This window comes from Phyllostomus hastatus, unplaced genomic scaffold (genome assembly GCF_019186645.2).
Source record: "Phyllostomus hastatus isolate PE091 unplaced genomic scaffold, TTU_PhHast_1.1 phas_contig_137, whole genome shotgun sequence".
NCBI lineage: Eukaryota > Metazoa > Chordata > Mammalia > Chiroptera > Phyllostomidae > Phyllostomus > Phyllostomus hastatus.
In genome coordinates, this window is record NW_025333583.1 from 8,202,776 (window position 1) to 8,220,813 (window position 18,038).

General features: G+C 48.8%; 1 protein-coding gene across 3 annotated transcripts in view; it reads left to right on the top strand.

Moving 5' to 3' along the window:
- NHEJ1 (non-homologous end joining factor 1) overlaps window positions 1–18,038 on the top strand; it is a 77,654-nt gene that overhangs the window by 19,802 nt on the left and 39,814 nt on the right. The window contains exon 7 of one of the 3 annotated variants that reach the window (XM_045851348.1): window positions 484–1,106. The exons of the other annotated variants lie outside the window; for them this stretch is intronic. Within the exon in view, the coding sequence (XP_045707304.1) occupies window positions 484–547 (64 nt within the window). The 3' untranslated portion in view covers window positions 548–1,106. Of the gene's footprint in view, window positions 1–483; window positions 1,107–18,038 lie in introns of those variants that run through there. 3 annotated transcript variants of the gene reach the window in all.

The window sequence follows — 18,038 nt, forward strand, 5'->3', positions numbered from 1 at the left end:
TTTTAAAAAATAGAGTCGCACCTTAGGTTGAGAAAAGGACCTGTAGAAGCAGATTTGGGAATCATATGCAGAGGAGCCGTAGTTGGGACTGGACGCATGTTTCCCTGGGAAGAGCGTGGAGGAGAGAGCAAAAGCCCAGTGATGAGATTTGGGGAACCATCGTAACCGGAAGGAGCAGGAGGAGCCAGTGAAGGGAAAGTGAGTGAGACGGGACGAGAGCCTGGACAGAGGAGTAAGTTAGCCAGGAAGGGGGACCAGCCATTACCGAAGACATACTGTGTTTGTGCTGGACACAGTGCTGGGCGCCTTATCTACATTATAACTTTAGTCCTGACCACAAGCCCATGAGTGAGGTCAGTAACATCATCCACATTTTAAAGATACAGAAGCAGAGGCTGAAGGGCTAAGTAATTTGCTTCCAATCACTCAGCCAATTTACTCATATTTGTCTTTATCAAATCCCATGCTCTTCTTGTCACCGAGGAGCGTGAACCCCAGAGCCACGGGCAGGAGAGAGACCACAGAGAAAAGGCGGCTGCCCACGTGACTGCCTGAGGAAGAATCCTCGTGCAGTTCCTGCTCCCGGACAAGAAAGCAGACTGCAGGCCGCACAAGGACGGCTCAGTGGGTCGGGCAGTGGAGGCCCTGAATGCAGAGCTCTCATCAGAGAAGCTTCCCGGTGAAAGGAAATGAGAGCTAGCTGGAGAGCCAGAAGGTGCTTCAACACAACATTTTTTCTTTTTTTAAGATGAGAAGACACAAACGTTGGAAAGCAGAGGAGAAACCAATGGAAAAGGAGAGTGTGAAAACAGGGACCTCCAGAGCTGAGCAAAGGGAGAGGGTCGGTCCTCCCCTTAGGGTTTACAGGTAGCATGAAGGCACGGGAGATATGTTGAAGACTGACGACTTGATTTCTGCCTGTTTCCATCCTCTTTCCCCAGGAGATGGAGCCTTTTCACCCCAAAATGATATGGTCCTTTCCGAGGGCATTTAATCTGCCTTACTTAAAAAGTGGATCAGCCCTGGCTGGTGTGGCTCAGTGGACTGAGCGCTGGACTGTGAACCAAAGGGTCACCCACCGGTTCAGTTCCCAGTCAGGGCACATATGTAGGTTGTGAGCCAGGTCCCTTGAAGGGGCCCCAAGAGGCAACCACATATTGGTGTTTCTCTCTCTCTTTCTCCTTCCCTTCCCCTTTGTCTAAAAGTAAATAAATAAAATCTTTTTTTTAAAAAGTGGATCAGATGGTTACATGATTTCTGTTATGACAGAAATTGTGAAAGGGACAGAAGTAAAATATAAGCTATATTCTTTCCTTCTTCTGAACTCTCATAGCGCTTTGTGTCTTCCCGTGTCACTTGTCCCTCTGGCCTTGTGTTGTAAGAACGTCTATGCTTGTCTCCCCTGCCGGATCACCCACTGCTGAAGCACAGCACCGGCTTGTCCATTTTGTTTCCCCTTCTGGCCCTGCTGCTGCAGTGCCTCGTAGACAGGAGGTGCTCGATGACGAACGGCCGTAGCTGAAAGGTGTGGGCATCTGAGGAGTCTCTCACATTGGTAAATGTTCCTCTAGTTATAGAAATGAAGAGAGAAACCAAATGATCAAACAATTTATACCTTTAAGCTTTATCTGATTGATTGGCTGCATAACCTTAGCCTTTTACCTCACAGGTTCTCTTGTAGCCATCACTTGCGGGGAATGTATTTGTGGAGAGTGAGCCACACTGAATAGTGAGAGTTCTGCAGAGGCTGAGCACCCTGTAGGTTAGCAGCTGAGCTGTCCAATGTTGCAGACGCGTGGGTATCCGTGTTATCGGCCATAGGGAGTGGTCAAGGCAGACGTTTTCACGGCGTCTCAGGAAGCGCCGTATTCCTTCTGTGTGGGAGACTTTGGTCTATTTGCTCTTCTATTTGGAAGTTTAAACACCATGTGGACAGTGCTTACTAACTACCTGCGAAAATATTAAACATCGTGGTATTTAATATTTTGTGACACTAAAAATTTACAACATGGTTTCTGCCTTTGAAAGAGGGACTTTTAAGAGCGATTAGGCCACTGGAATTCACATCTGTGCAACTAATATTCTAAATACATAAAATGGATCTTACCCGGGAGGAGGAAGAAATAGATTCATTTGGATAAGATCTAGGGTTCATACCAGGCCATTGGGTTGAGGTATTTCTGGAAAAGATGAATCTTGAGCTAAGGCGTTCAGAGGGATTTTGTGTAATAAGGGGCTGCCCAGGGGAGGACACACTAGGCATTTTATTCGGTTCTGCAATCTGAGAGGCTCCCCTGAGGCCCGGTGGTTTGAGGGAATCCTGCAGGAGCGGTCGCTTGGGCGTCTGTTCCTCTTGTGCTTGGAGCCCGGCAGTTCTGACGCTGTACATTTTCCCTGCAGCATCTTACTCCGAAGAGCCCATTCTGATTTGGTGTGAGTGAAGCTAGGAAGAAGGGGGAGCTTTGAAACCATAGTAGGACAATAATACTTCTTGGTTTAGAGAAGGAATAGTCGACGATCCTCTTGGTACTTAGTTTTCTGCAGCCTCCAGCAACTGGGGACGAGCAGAGCGAAAGTGCCGAACCTAGTAGGTACCTGAGGAGACGCAAGCCTCAGGCAGAGTATTTCCCCAAATGTGAGGTACCATACCCCCTGACAGTGAGATAAATAAGAATCAGTATACAATGGATGAGCTTAGCTGTCTGCAGAAGTAACACACCCAACTCTTTGTGGATGTAGTATATTGCTTGGGACGCTAGGTTACACATTCATCGGGGGCCTAGGCCAGTACTTTCACAAAGGAAAGCATGGCATCTCAGATATCTAGTACAAAGACTGGAGCAATTGGATTTTACGAGCTTTAGGGGACTTTATCAATCTTTAAGAATATATCAAGCCTCTTTATTTTACTTAGGAGGAAATCAGGGCCCACAAAGATAAAAGAATTCCCGTGTAGACCAACAGTGGTCGATTTTGGCACCAGGACTCAATTTAGCACCAGGACGCAGGGCTCTGACCTTCCAGACCAGTCTTCTTCCATCATGTCCCATCGCCCTGCCCCTTCTTACACAGCTGTGCCTGGAACTCATTGTGGCCAGGAAGCAACACTGAGACCCCCTGTGAGCAGTGTAGAGACCTCACTTCATTGTGAAGTAGGACAATGGTGCCTGCTAGAGAACTCTGCCCCAAGCACCGCCTCCTTTCTCACTCCACCTCCCTCTCTTCCAAGTCTTAGTGTGCACAACTCTAGGCTCTGACATGCAATTTGAGAAAAGCTGTTCAACAGTTAAGTCATGAAGCCTGAGGAGATGTACTAACAGAGGGGCAGAGTTGTGTAGAACTAAAAGGAAGGAAGGAAGGAAGGAAGGAAGGAAGGAAGGAAGGAAGGAAGGAAGGAGGGAAGGAAGGAAGGAAGGAAGGAAGGAAGGAAGGAAGGAGGGAAGGAAGGAAGGAAGGAAGGAAAGAGGGAGGGAGAGAGAAAGAAAGAGAGAGAGAGAAAGAGAGAGAAACCAAGGAGTAACACTTTATTAATTTACCCAGTACAGTGCCAAAGCAATGCTATAGTAGAATGCGGATGAATATCTAGCTCTTTCCACAGTGTATATGAACTATCCCATAAAGTCATTTGCTAGGTTTTTTGTTTTGTTTCATTTTGCCTTTTTCTGTGTCTAACAGGTAGCACTCTCAATGTTTATTTAGCTTCCTAGGAAAAGTTGGCTGAAGATACATCAGTCCTGGAATGGTATAGCCCCCACCTTGTACACTAATAAATTGGCACTTTAACTTCTACATTAGTCTCTTACGATTTTAGTTAGCATCGACCAACCCTCTAGAATCTGATTATCCCTGAATTGACTGATGAACACCAAGTTAGACATTCCGGACCTTTGGTGGCCCCTGAAGACCCCCTATAAACTCCTCATGAGATTGAGGCTCAGGGTCTCTCCATCCAAGTGTCGGTGGCCCTCCCCCCAACATTTCTCATGGAAAGTACTGAATGTCGATGCTCCTCTAACGCCATTCTAGACTATCTACCTGGGTTTGAAAGCACCACAGGTAAGCACCAGAGAGTATTTATTGGATGTTGTGCCTTTTGTTCAGTGCAGTAGGTGAACTTGACCGTACAGCTCCTCTCCTTGGACCTGCCACACACAGTGAGAAATCCTCCCGTCAGTGTCAGGGCTCTGCCCCACCGGAGAGGCCCCTCGGACGGACAGGGCGAGGCCGGTGTGGAAGCCCTACCTGGGAGGGGGTCTCTCTCGGCACTCTCCTAACTCATAGCCTTCCTTTCTTGACTTCGTCCGCCAGGGAAGGACGTGTCCCGGAAGTGCCCCTTCTTCTTTTCTCAGGCCCATTTTAGGGAATTCAGTGTCGGAGGACTTCCCCGAGCGTTGCCGCCCTGACCTACAGAGCCCTGGGACCTCAGCGTCCGAGACCGCCTTAGCTGCACCGATGCGGTCGGAGCCGCTGGGATCAGGGGTACAGGCCGATGGCTCCCCCCTCCTGAAACTGCTTCTGAGGCCTAAAAGCCCGAATCAAATAACCATTGTACTAAGCTCGTATCAGGGCTTAGAATGTCAGTTTTCAGTGAGTCCTTACATATAAATATAGGTCTCTCTAGATATAAAAAGTGAGAAAGTCTGTAAGTTGCCTTTTTTTTTTTTCTATGCCCCCTTTCATGGGACAAGCTAATGAGATGCATATCATTAAAGACTCGATGTGTTGTGGGACGGAGCCTTTTAAACTGGATGTGCCTGGCTTAGTCATGGCAAATATTTACCAAAAAAAAAAAAAAGGGACATACCATATAAAATTAGAGTTCTGAAAATAGTACTGAGAGAGGGAGAAAAAAAGAAAGAGAAAAAAAAAAAAAAGCCCAGGACAGAAAATACAGGCCAGTCTGTTTGGGGAAAAGGGAAAAAGAGATAAAATGAGAGAAACCTCGGCAGTAAAAACAGCATCTTGGTAAACAGACTATAAAAAAATCGTGACCTGCTTTCTGGCAGCCCCGGCGGCTGTCGAGCGGGCGAAGGTGGCGGAGCTGGCGTCTGTGTGGACACACGGTGCCCCGGGCGCACGGCTCCCCTGGCCGCGCGGGGCGTTAAATTTAGCCACATAATGATGGGCCTGAGGACAGCCTCTTGTTGACCACACCATAATTACTGCTTCGCTTTATGAATTTTATTTTGCTTATTCTGTTTCCTCCTTCTTTGGCACGAAGGAAGCCTGGAGTGGGGGGAGTCCCGCCCCCACAGCCCTCCCTTACTGGACAAATGAGTCTTCATAGAAACTTGGGCTCTTGGGCCATCAGGGTACAGAGTACGCTCCCTTGATTAATCAGACAGAGAGAAAGATTTGCTGGTCCCAAGGCTCTTGATTTATCGTAGTAAAGTCATAAGGGAGACTTATCAGCCCTGCCTCTCAGAACTCTTGGAGAAAATGTCCTGAAGTCTTTGGTGTTAGAAGGCACTTTCGTGTGAGTCTACAGAGGTTGATACTCTTACTCTGTTTGCACCCCCACAGCTAGTCTCCCAGGTTTATTTGATTTTTTGGTCTTTTCCCCTGTAGTCCTTAGCCAGCTACTCAGAGGTTTAGTTTTGCCAACCTCTGCATCACGAAGAGGTTCATTGTTTTATATATGCTAGTCTTGGTGATACCTGGGTTCTCGAAGCTGAGGATGTAATGTAATCAGGTGACTCTGTTCAGGTAACATAAAAATACTTGATCAAAATATTTTTTGAAACTTCAAATATCGTTCTTGGGCAATTGGATGATGCAGATCTTCTTGGTTTTGGAGTTAAAAGAACATGGTTTGCTGGAGCACACCGTGGCGTTTGCCAGAGTGGTGTCCAGATGCTTAGCTTTACCTACCGCTCTGTGGAAGGAGCCCGCAGCCCTGGGCCTCAGACCGAAAGTACCGTATCGGAGAGAGAAAGTAGGCTGTACAAAGGTCATCGGAGAGTTGTATGGAACGGGTCATTGGGGGTGAAGGTCTTGAACGCTGACCGAGGCTGGCGTCCACCTATGGCCCCACCGTGGCCCTCCAACTAAGGAAGTTGTGGAAGAGGAAAAGCAAACAGGAGTTGTGGTCACGGTACCGGCTTGTCCATCACTGGCCGGGACTGTCCTGTTTGTCTGTCAGGGGGGTTGGGCTTCTGCTGAATCCAGGCAAGAACGTGTCCAGGAGAAGCTTCTTGCAGCTCTTGTTTTCCCAAAACAAAGGAAACTCCTTGCATTGCTGGAAGTCAAGTGCTCGGATGCCGAGTTTGTTATTGCCTGATAACCTGGCCACCAACTCCTGCCCTCCTCTTCACCCCACACAGCCAGCGGCTTATTGGGAGCAGCTTCCTGTTGCTCATCCTACACAGCAGATTCACTCTCTGTTGTACCCAGAGGGGAAAAGGAGAGGAGAGCTAGCCTCCCCATACCTATCCTCTGTGCTTCCCAGGGAGCCTTCTAGAGCAGTGCTTTTCAAAGTCACCCAATACATGTCTCACTGCACATAACTAATATGCAGTGCATGCTGCATGTGACAAGTTCAATAATACTCAAACCATTGTATGCCCTGCTCATTGAGATGAGTCCTGTGAACATGGTTTGGATGTCACAGCAATGTCAGATTGTTATAAAAGTTTTAAAACGCTTACACTCAGTTTCTGTGTTTACCTTATCATGCATGGGCTACTAACGAAGCATTCGTGGATGGGCAGCAGTGTGCTGACCGCTCTGAGTAGCATTGTTCTAGAATCTTAGGACCCAGTGAATTCGAGCCTTTTCCTATTGGATAGAAGGTCCTACCCCAAACTTCTTTTGTGGGGGATGAATAGAAAAAGAAGTTACTAAGGAAATTTTTGGCAGTAAGGAATAATCTGACCTCAATGACCATGCCATGCCAAAGAACTCTGAGACTGAGGTGGAAGGTTGGACTAGACGGGTCAAGGCTTCTCTTCCAGTGCTAAGGTTCTGTGATTCTAAGGTTAAAGGGTAAGGCCAAGAGAAAAAGTTAATGGCTGGGAAGATTTTCTCTTAGAGCAGTGATTTCCAACTGGTGCGCGGCAAGAATTTTTAAAACATGCACTACCTGACTGTTCAGTCTAGGGCACTGATCTCTTTACCCCTAGACTCTCAAGTAAAACAACGATAACAGCCAACACAACAATAGCCACCTGGTGTGAATGCATCAAAAGTATACCCTTTTTTTGGCCAAGTCGGCAACAATATAATATATTTTTGGGGGGCGTGCTGCAGAATTCTAGTTATTAGTGTCTTTGTGCCGTGAGATGAAAAAGGCTGAAAATCGCTGCCTTGTGGTATTGTTCCTAACCTTCAACTGCAGCGCGAGGTGACGTAATGAGGTAAAGGAAGGAGGGGACGTTTTCCATACAGTTTATTTACTTGGGCGTCAGCACCATCTGGATCATGAGGTCTTTCTTCTACGCATTGATCGTACGTTTGGTCAGCATTATCTTAATCTTCTGCTAGGAGGCCACCAAATTGTTTCTAGGAGTTGAGAGATCTAGGATGGAGGGGGAAGTAAATATTGGCAGAGTTGGTGAATTCAGGTAGGAGATAAGAAATGGGGCTTTGATTAGAAATGTGGATTACTGGCAGGGTCACGGGGCAGCCCTGGCTGGGGGTGGAGGGCAGTGGGGCGGGGCACTTAAGAAAGGAGGCTAACACTTCAGGTCCATAGGACAGCTGGTTGGAAAGGACTTGCCAAGCGGTCAAAGGTTCCTCTTTGCCGGAGAGGGAAGAGCCAGGGGACTGAGAGGGAAGACTGGAAAGTAAGCCAAGAATTTAAAGGACTAGAGGGTTCCATGAGGGAGGGAAGGTGCACCTTCTGAGTCCCACCCTTGCTAAAGGACGGAAGGAAAAGAAACAGGCCAGGTTTCACTTCTACCTCTTTTTTTCTTTTTATCACCTCACTAACCTCAGGGATCTGCAATCAGGAAAAGAAACCAGATGGACACTCCCGATTAAAGTCATTCTGGCCACGTGTCCCTCTTAAAACTGAGCGATGACTTGCTACTCACCTTAGGATGAAGTCCAAACTCCTTAATAAAACCATCCGGACCCTTGATGATCTGGTCTCTTCTTGCCTCTCCAGCTTCATCTCCCACTCTTCTGCTAGGCTACGCTCACCCCCCATCAGTGCTCCCTACCTCCCACCCCAAGTCTACACTCAGTCACGGTGGACTGCTCTCAGTTCCCAGAGCCCATTCCTCTCTCCCTCATCCCCAGTCCCTGGCACATGCTCTTCCGTCTGGAAGCCCCCTGGCACCACCAGCAGACCTTCTCACCGGGACAACGCCTGCTCATTGTTGTGACTTGGGTGAAGGTGTCACTGCCTCTAGGGCATTTTCCCTGGCTCTCTGCTGTATCATAGGCCCTGTCCACACTGCATTGTAATGACTGGTTTTCTGGTTCCCCCCACTAGATGGTAAGTTCTGCAAGGGTAGGGCTATTATCTGCCTCCATTAACGTGTTTGATTCATTGTAAGAACTCAGTAAACTCACCCTGGCTGGTGTGGCTCAGTGGATTGAGCACTGGCCTTGGAACCAAACGGTCACTGGTATCGACTCCCAGTCAGGGTACATGCCTGGGTTGCAGGCCAAGTCCCCAGTAGTGGGTGTGTCAGAGACAGCCACACGCTGATGTTTCTCTCCCTCTTTGCCTTTTTCCCTTTCCCTCTGTCTAAAGTAAATAAAGTTAAAAAATTAAAAAATATAAATTTAAAGAACTCAGTAAATTATGCAGTGCTGTATTCTGCAGAGAATTTTTGTCTTTATTATTTAACTTGATTCGGGTGCAATGAACAGGCTTCACTGAATAAAATTCAACACCAACATACTGATCACCTACTCCAATAAAAAGAGAACTAAAAAGAAAGAACAAATCTACATGCTTTATTTATTCATTTATTTATTTACCCCATAGGGCCACTTCAGGTGGAGGAGATATGACAAACTGGCTCAGAGAAATTAAGCGATCCTGACTCCTACAAGTAATTGCAGATGAAAGCAGAACCTCATCCTCTGACTTTCTAGTACAGAGCTTTTTTCCACTATCTCACACTGTCTTAGAGGCTCTGTTCTAATGAAACGTATTTGAGAAGGGAGGATGCTAAAAAGTGTTCCTGTAACTCTTCTTAAATCTGCCCGTTGAAACCCAGGCCTGAAATTATAGAAAAAAAATGGCTAAGCACCAAAGTGGAGTATCATCCCATAGAAGGTCAAGAAAAAAAATGTTAGGACCATGAGACATGGAATGAGCCGAGACATAGTTGGAGGGGAATCCTCTATCTTGGAGAAGGATCTGAGACTTTCCACTGACATTTTCCACTGCCAAAATGTTTTCCTTGGGGCCGCCCTGAGAACACGAGAGCCAAGTGGGATGAGAAAAGAAATGCGGGGGGATACTTGCTGGCCCTCTTCCGGCTCCAGCAATGTCTCAGCCCCCTCACCACCCCCGAAACAAGGAAGGCAGATAAGCTAGAACCTTTAAGGCTGCCTCTCAGCCCTTTTCGTCCTTTCATTCTTGGGAGCTGGAGGGAATGGGTATCTCACCCAAATCAGCACGGACCTGGTCTGTAGCAGAACTGGCTCCAGGCCAGGTTCAAAAGTATTCCTGCGCCTTGGCCTTGGGCAGGGAGAGCGTGGTCCAGGTCCTCGTACCAGCCGGAATCGGTACATTCTAGCCATACAGGACCCAGACACTCTTTATCCAGCAATGTTTTCCCAGTGTCTCCTGGGGAGTGATTCAGGGCCAAGGTGACAGTGGGTTTGGAGCCCAGATGAAAGGATCGCAGGGACCACAAGACAAGATCCCTTGTGTGGTGGCCGACTGGAAAGAGGAGGGAGTGAGTGTGTGTGGAGGTCAGTGACGCAACCCTCCTGGCTCGCGGGGATGGAGGAGGAGAAGGCGCGCGGTGTGTCTTCTTATAAAGAGGCCCTGACCACATGAAGCAGGGGGTGAAGGTGATCCCACTGTGAGTCACCCAGGAAGGGACGCCGTGTGCCCAGAGCCCAGCAGAGAGGACTTGTGGATTTCCCACTCTTTCCTTCTGTGATGTTTTGCGTAATCTGGTTGCTTTAGTCACTCAAGCTGGGCTGCGTCTCTGTCTTCCAGTCTATTCTTGCACCTCACTCTGTGCTAGCCCTGGTGTGTATGTGCTTTCAGTCTATTGATTTGTTCTTTTTTTTTTTTTAAGATTTGATTTATTTATTTTTAGAGAGGGAAGGCAGGGAGAGAGAGAGAGAGAGAAACATCAATGTGCGGTTGCTGGGGGTCATGGCCTGCAACCCAGGCATGTACCCTGACTGGGAATCGAACCTGCAACACTTTGGTTCTCAATCCACTGAGCTACGCCAGCCAGGGCTCTATTGATTTGTTCTTGATGTCAATAGTTGTTTTCTTTTTAAATCTAAAGCATGATATCTGTTGATTACAAGAACCCCAAACCATACTACTCGGGTTTGCCTTTGAGAAGATGGCCCAGTGGCTCCTTGCCACGCCTGGTTGTTCTTAGACTGTGTTTGCTTTCCTTCTTATCTTCAACCAAGGCAGGTATCATATACCGGACTGGAATCCCAAGGGATTCGAGGGGCCCCCTGGATCCAATTGCCCTTCAGTTGAAAGCAGCTCTAGTCTGGCCTTTATTGAGGTCTGGGATTGCAGAGAGCTCTGGGGAGTGTCCCTGTAATCAGCCGGCCGCCAACCCCACACTGCCTTGTAATAAAGCAGCTCTATATTTGTTCTGTTTATAGTCTCCTCTGTAATAATGCCACAGCCCTCACTGTTCTCTCTCTTTGGGGAGATTTTCTGGGTAATAGAAAATTTTGAAATGTTAAAGAGGATTGTAGGCTCAGAAGATGTTTTTTATCGAGGATGTGTCTGAAGTTGGGGAGATGCCTAGGAAACCCAGGCAGCCAGCGCCCTTGGGGAGGAGCGTGCTGCGGCGAGCCTGCTGCGTGCAGGGCACCGTGGCTGTGAGGACCGGGAGCGAGGGGGGCGTTTGGGAGCCGCTGCGGGTGCCCGCCATGCGGTCGCAGTAGGTGTGGAGCACACGGCTCTTGTGGCGGTGGCGCGTGGAGAGTGTGAGAGGTGTGCAAAAGGGCCGGTGCAAGGGTGGAAAACCCTATTTTGGCAAATTTCAAAACTGTCAGGTATGTTGGATGGTAAGACCTAGAAGTATAGCCTCCTCAGAATGGAAACTTTTTTTTTCTTTTCAATCCTCACCCGAGGCTGTATTTACTGATTTTAGAGAGAGAGGGAGAGAGAGAGAGAGAGAGAGAGAGAGAGAGAGAGAGAGAGAGATCCGTCAGAGAGAAACGTCAGACCGTTGTCTCCTGTACGTGTCCCGACTGGGGATCGATCCCATGACCTTTTGGAGTGCTGGATGACACGCCAGCCAACTGAGCACCTGGCCAGGACAGAATGGAAATGTTAAAGTTCACATTCCATTCATTCTTTCACCAGACAACCCCCTTTGCTCTGGTCCCCAGGCTTTTCAGGCCCGGGCTCCACGCAGTTCCCGGTTCTGCTGACATTCCTCCTGCCTCCTTCCTGTTCCTCCCAGTTTCTCCTGTGTCGTCTTTGTCACCCAGGAGGAAGTCAGAGACTGTTCCGGAGAGGAGGTGAGCAGCCAGCCACCTCAATCCAGGTTAGCGAGGGCGAGACTGGTGTCCCAGGCCGATGGCTTTGGAGTTTCCCGAAAGGATGCTCCCGAAAGGGAGCTGTCGTTGCCAGGGTTCTTGGGAACAATTCTGGTTCCTTCTTTCTCCCTCCCCGCTTTACCTTTGCCCCCCTCCCCCGGATTCTATAAATACTTTATTATATGGCACTAATAAAACTTCAAGTATTTCTTTTTATTAGAGCTACATAATATGGTAATTGTGTGACAGAACACAGCTCCCGTGAGCAGCCCCCACCCTCTTCCTAGGCGTGGCCTCCCACCACCCCAGCTCGGGCGAGTCCCACAGGCCTCTCTGTACCTCCTAAGTGTGTGTGGAGGGGGCAGGGGCAGCTTTTCAGACGGAGCCAAGGGGTCAAGGCCTTTGTGTAGGATTAGAGGAGAGGAATACAGAGGTACTTTTCTGCTTTGAAGCACAGTCTGCCCTGGTGTGTGAGTCCAGCAGGAATCGTATTGGCATTAATTCTCACCGCTGCGTAAGGCCTCTTCCCTTGCCTTCCCTTTGAATAGTGTCGTCATGTGCCATTGATTAGGTTTTGAACTTAGACCCGGGTCCGGGGTTCATGGGTTTCTTTGGTTGACTCTGATTCACAGCACTTCTCCGTTATTTATTTACTTATTTATAATAACAGTCATCGCTCTCTCTGGCGTCTCCTGGTTCGGACTCTGTCAGCGCCGAAAGAACCCGGTCCCTTCTATCCCTTGCTGCTTTAGCTCTTGAACCTCTTTCCTCCTCTGATTTCTTTTTCTTTAAAGATTTTTATTTATTTATTTTTTTAAGAGGGGGAAGGGCCCTGGCTGGCGTAGCTCAGTGGATTGAACGCAGGCTGTGAACCAAATTGTCGCAGGTTCAATTCCCAGCCAGGGCACATGCCTGGGTTGCAGGCCATAACCCCCAGCAACTGCACATTGATGTTTCTCTCTCTCTCTCTCTATCTCCCTCCCTTCCCTCTCTAAAAATAAATAAGTAAATAAAATGTTTTAAAAAAATCCCTAAAAGTTAAAAAAAAAAAAAAGAGGGGGAAGGGAGGGAGAAACGGAGGGAGAGAAACATCACTGTGTCGTTGCCTATCACATGGTCCCCACTGGGGACCTGGCCTACAACTCAGGCATGTGCCCTGACTGGGAATCAAACCGGCAACCTTTTGATTCACAGCTCACGCTCAATCCCTGAGCCACACCAGCCAGGGCTGAACCTCTTTCCTCCTAAAACCCATGTCGGTAGTCTCTGCGTCTGCTAGTTTCAGGACTGGGATGGAGCTAGAAACTCCACAGTCTGTAGGTCTCTCGCTACTGTCCACGTGTGACCCGCTCACTGTGTATTTTGTTGCCTCATCGAACCGTAGTATTTGATTCAGGTTTTTGCCCAGTGAAATCTGGCCTTGCACCTTCCCAGCCCCTCTACTGCCGCAGCTGAACTAGGTCACTGTCTCCCTACCCGTTCTGCTCTGAATCGAGTAGGGCTTCGTTTCTGCATCCTTCCAGCTGCAAGGCTTGAGAACTGGGGATTCCTGCCTGGGCAGCAGCTAGCGGGACCCTCTGTGCCAGGGACCTGGGGTGCAATGGCGAGTCCCGTCTTAACTGCCCTTGCGTCCAGTGCTTGCGCGGGAGCCAGCCCCAGCCTGGACTCTGCCGTGCACACCTCACTCCCCATGGAAACATGGACATGTGCTCTTTCCACCTTTCGGGCCTAGCCAAGGTTAATATTAGACCTTCTCGCTGGGCTGCTGTTCCCGAAAGCCACAGGGTGATGTTAATATTCATGTGACCGCAGAGGCTCATCAATATTCATGAGGTATCTGCAGTCTTCCTTTAGGACCTTCGCTTGGGGAAAACAGGAATGATTAGAGTTTCTAGGACTGAAAACTAACCCTATTTCCTGGAGTCTCTTGAGGAAGAGGCAAACCTTAAGAGTAAATGCCTGGGCCAAGAGAAAAAGGACTTTACATGCCAATATCCTAAACTGGTCTGACAGCTTAGCGGAGTGGTGCTGGGTGGCTGCTGTTAACGTTATCACCCTCAGCCAGTGTTTACTGACTCCCACTGGGTTTAGGTTCTCCTGTGAGGTTCCCTGGGAGCTAGGAAACTAGCCCGTTAAACACTCAGTGAGCGCTCGGCATACGGAACCACTGGCACGGTTCCTGCCCCGAGAAGCCTGGGGAGGAGAACGGGAGACAGGTGTACACAAACCTGTAATCCGAGGTGCGAGTGCCCTGCTGGTGACGTGCACAAAGTGCTGAGCAGGGGCAGGCGAGGAAGTCATTTCCTGTGGGCGAATTAGTGAAGGATTCCCAGGGAGCTGTTGAAAGGAGGGTGGATCCAAGCAGAGGAAAGCAGAATCATCTGATTCCTTTAACAACTCTCCAGAAGGCACAAATCCCCTCTAAACTGCTTCTCCGGGGCTCCCTGCATACCAGCCTTGCCTGCCGCTCCTTCCGTCAGATGCTTCAGCTGTTCTAGTATCTTATTTAATAGAACGTCTTTCTCATAAAGTTCCTTCTATTTCCTAGGTGGGAAAATGTCCCTTTATTTTTTTCTCTGAAGTATGTAACTAGTGAGAGGTCCCAATTGTGACATAGTCTTTGGCATAGTTTGGGCACATAAAAAGGTGAGCATCGCTCCAAACCGTGTAGTTGAAATGAGGACAAGGGGTCCCGAGGCTGCCTTCCCATTGCATTGAACCCTAGTTGGGACTCTTAGGGTTTTGGCGTCATGTTTGAATGGTGCATGGGGCCCGAGTCCCATAGGAAAATTAGGACAATAATGAAAGAGATGGAAACAGATTTTTTTTAAAGTATCCAAGGAAAAGGAGATTATTTAATTCATAGAGTGGATGGAGTAGGAGCAGTAGCTCACTCTTTTACAGGGGAAAGCTTAGCATATACAGGATGATAGTTTTTTTTTTTGCATTTCATTCAAGGAAACGCAAGAGAGGGTGAACCCTTACAGAAATAAGGGTTCTATAGGAATTATAGAAATAAACATGTAGCTACAGTAGGGAGAGGAAGTTTTTATCTGACTCGAATGTTACCAGGGAAGATCTGGAAACTCCCTTCCTGGAATTCTTTGCGATTCTCTTCCTGACGACAGGTGTAGTGTGTGTAGTGCTGCTTGGGAGCGATTGGAGGGCAAGAGTGTGTGTGTGTGTGGGGGGCCATGTCTAGCCCTGAGGTTCTGTGATTGGCTCCATCCCCCTCAATTTCCTGGGTCATACGAGGGCCTATAAGAAGCTGCTCCCTCTTCTCCCAGATGACAATGCTTTTTATGGAGCCCTACATATTTCCTGTGGTGACATTTGGGAAAATACTTGCATATAATTTAAGCTGTCAATCCCAGGCATCTCTCCATAATTTCTACTAAGGACTTGTAAATCTTGAGGTCTGAGGAAGCTGACCTTGGAAGCTGCATGCAGTTCCTAGAGTTAGGTCCAAGAATGGGGTTTACAGGGGAAAAAAAAACTTATCTCTAAGGAATATGAGCAAAGAATAACATGAACAGTTCTTTCTCCGTACACACTCACTGTCCCTAACCCTGTATATCCTTCCTTTCACAGCATCTCACGTTTCTTTATTCTGTCTCTTCATGAAGTCTGTTTATATTTTGGTCCCGCTCTTTGCTGTTCACACAGGTGTTCTTTAAGACAGTGAGAAATTGCTGGGCCTCCTTCCACGCATCAGATAAATGGTGCTAGGAGGAGGGCTCCGACAGTAGGGACTTCACGTGTCTCAGCACCGTGTCTCCAGCTTATGCCTGGTTCGCATTAGGTGCCTCGGGAATATCTGTTCAATGGATAAACAAGGGTTTATATTTGTGAGATGAACTGCCTCCTCAAGGAGCTTATCGCTTACTGGACTGTTTTCCCAGACCGTCCTGAGGGCCACGGGAACAGGAGGGCATATAAAATATCTCCATCATTGCTCATTGGGTGCCCCTGCTTTCATTCTCCTGTTTGATGGCAAAGGAGCAGGTCGTCTCCGTGCAAAATTAGAATTTCTACCTACAACCACATAAACCAAAACCTGTGATACAGAAATATGTAGGTGGAATCCACTCAAAAGAGAAAGGGCGTGTTGAGCATTAACAGTTCTCACATCAGAAAGACTCCTGGAGAAGGAACTTCACAGACCAATGGCCATTAAGAGCAGACCTAAACCCCCCGGGTAAGAGCTTCTGGTTAGTTGCCGTTCCTAAGACATCTGTCCCAGAGAACAGAAGGGTGGGTCACTGGATTTGCCCACTGAGCGCCCTAGGACTATTCCCTTTGGTAGAAGTCTGGTTTCTCATTTCTTGGATTCCATTCCTTTGGGGCTTATGATGAATGAAGGTGAATTTGAGGTCCATCCCGTTTTAGGATCTATTCTACACAGCCGTCAGAAGGGGACAGTAGGTGGCGCCAAAACATTGTCATACTTCTCGCGCTGGCTTTGGGAAAGATTCGAGGTTGGAGAGAGGGAAGGCTTCTCTTTTGAACTAGGGGACAGAGGGGGGCCCTGGCTGTTGCTCAGGTAGGAAATCCTTGTGGGCTCATTGTCTGCTGGCTTCCATCACCCCGTATCTGTGGCTCCAAGGGTCTGCTTTGGGAGAGGATTGGTGGCGGGAGGGGCAGCCTGCAAATCGAGGAGTGGAAGGAGAACCTGTTCGCTTTTCATCCCTGAGGTGACAGTGTCTCCCTTTGGGCCTGATTCTGTCAGATGCCACGGTTTCTCTTAAGGCTCTTGCCTTAACCTGGTGAGCCTCTTTTTTTCCTTATTTCTGTCTTTGGGCATATGCTCCTCTTAGATATTTTTCTTGTTTCAGGACACTTTCTTTACGGATAGATTTCTTTCTTTCTTTTTTTTTTTTCACCTGCCTCCCATCCCAGTGTCTCTGTGAGGCTAGGAGTGGGGTTAAGGGCATGGGAATGGAGACGCTGAACCCTGGGCAAATTCAAAGTGGAGGTGCTGGTCTGGAGAGCGGAGGAGGACAGGGAAAGCTGCTTCATTGGTTCTGGGTCGGCAGCAGAGCGCTATCCTGGCTGCAGGACACAGGAGCAAAGTGTTAAAAGTCCCCTCCTATCCGCCGCCAAAGCTCAGAGCCTGGCTCTTTAGCACCCACGTGTGAGCAGGCACAGCCCTCCAGCTCCCGGAGCCCTGATTGATTCCCACAGCCCGGTCAGCTCGCTCCTAGCATTGTCCCCGACGCCCCTCATTTCCCCACTCCCTTCCTAAACCCGCCGGGCTGTCTCCAACCTTCATTCCTTGAGCTTGTTCCTTGGGCCTCCCCCCTTCCCTGGGGCGGGTTTAAGGGCTGGGCGGAGCTGTCCGCCTGAATCCCTTGTGGCCCCTTTGGTTCCTGGTTCTATATATATCCCTGTCCTTCTCTGAACAGGGTTTGATAGGGCTTTATGGGCATTTCCATCCGCTTCACAGGCACAGCCATCACAGAGACGTGTTTCACCCGAGAAACCTCAGCGGAGCCTGGCCTGTGGCGGACTCAGTCTGGCCCCTGAATCAAGGCTCTCTTCTCTTCCTGCCCTCCCCCAGCCCTCCCCCTCCGGCTCCCCACTACCTACCCCCAAGTGAATAACAGAGCTCTGGGGAGCACTCAGCCTCATTGGCAGGGCACTTTGGAACTCCGGAGACTCGTGGAGAATGCTTCAGCGTCAGTTTCTCCACTAAGTTAGCTGGGGAAGATATGAACCCCGACTTCTGGCTTAGACTCTGCCGTAATGGGGCAGTCGGGCATTTCTTGAAAAGAATGGACCCCAGTGGGTGCCGGCAAGTCCTCTTGGCTGTATAAAGGGAAAGAAGAAGAGCCTTTATGAACTGAGGCTGGAGGAGCCAATGAGAACCTAGTGAGGAGGGTCAGGGCAGAGTTGGGTCCTATAAGTTCAAAGGGCGAAGGGACAAGAGTATTTAAGACAGAGGGTAGGAAAGAATACCCCCCCCCCAAGGGACTCCCTTTTGCTCATTCTCTGACTAGGGGATGGACTGAGGGGGTCTGCTTTATTAAGGGCAAGTCTGTGTAGCACAAAGGGGAAACCTGTTAAGCAGGCTAAGAATGACATGGAAAGGCAATAGGACTCCCCCGTCCCCCACCCCCCACATTTGAGGCCGTCTGACATCCCCAATAATCATATTAGCTACCATTTTTTGCACCTATGGAGGCCCTCTGGCTGTAAATCTTGTTACTCTTCACAACCTTTTTATGAGTTGGTGTTTTCCCATGGTACCGAGAGTGAAGCAGATTTAGAGAATACAAGTTGACCAAAGTCACATAGCTCATAAATAAGTGACGAAGCCGGCTTTCAAAGCCGGTCGGCCGAAACCAAAGCCCAAGCTCTCCCCACCACGCCGTACTGCCTCC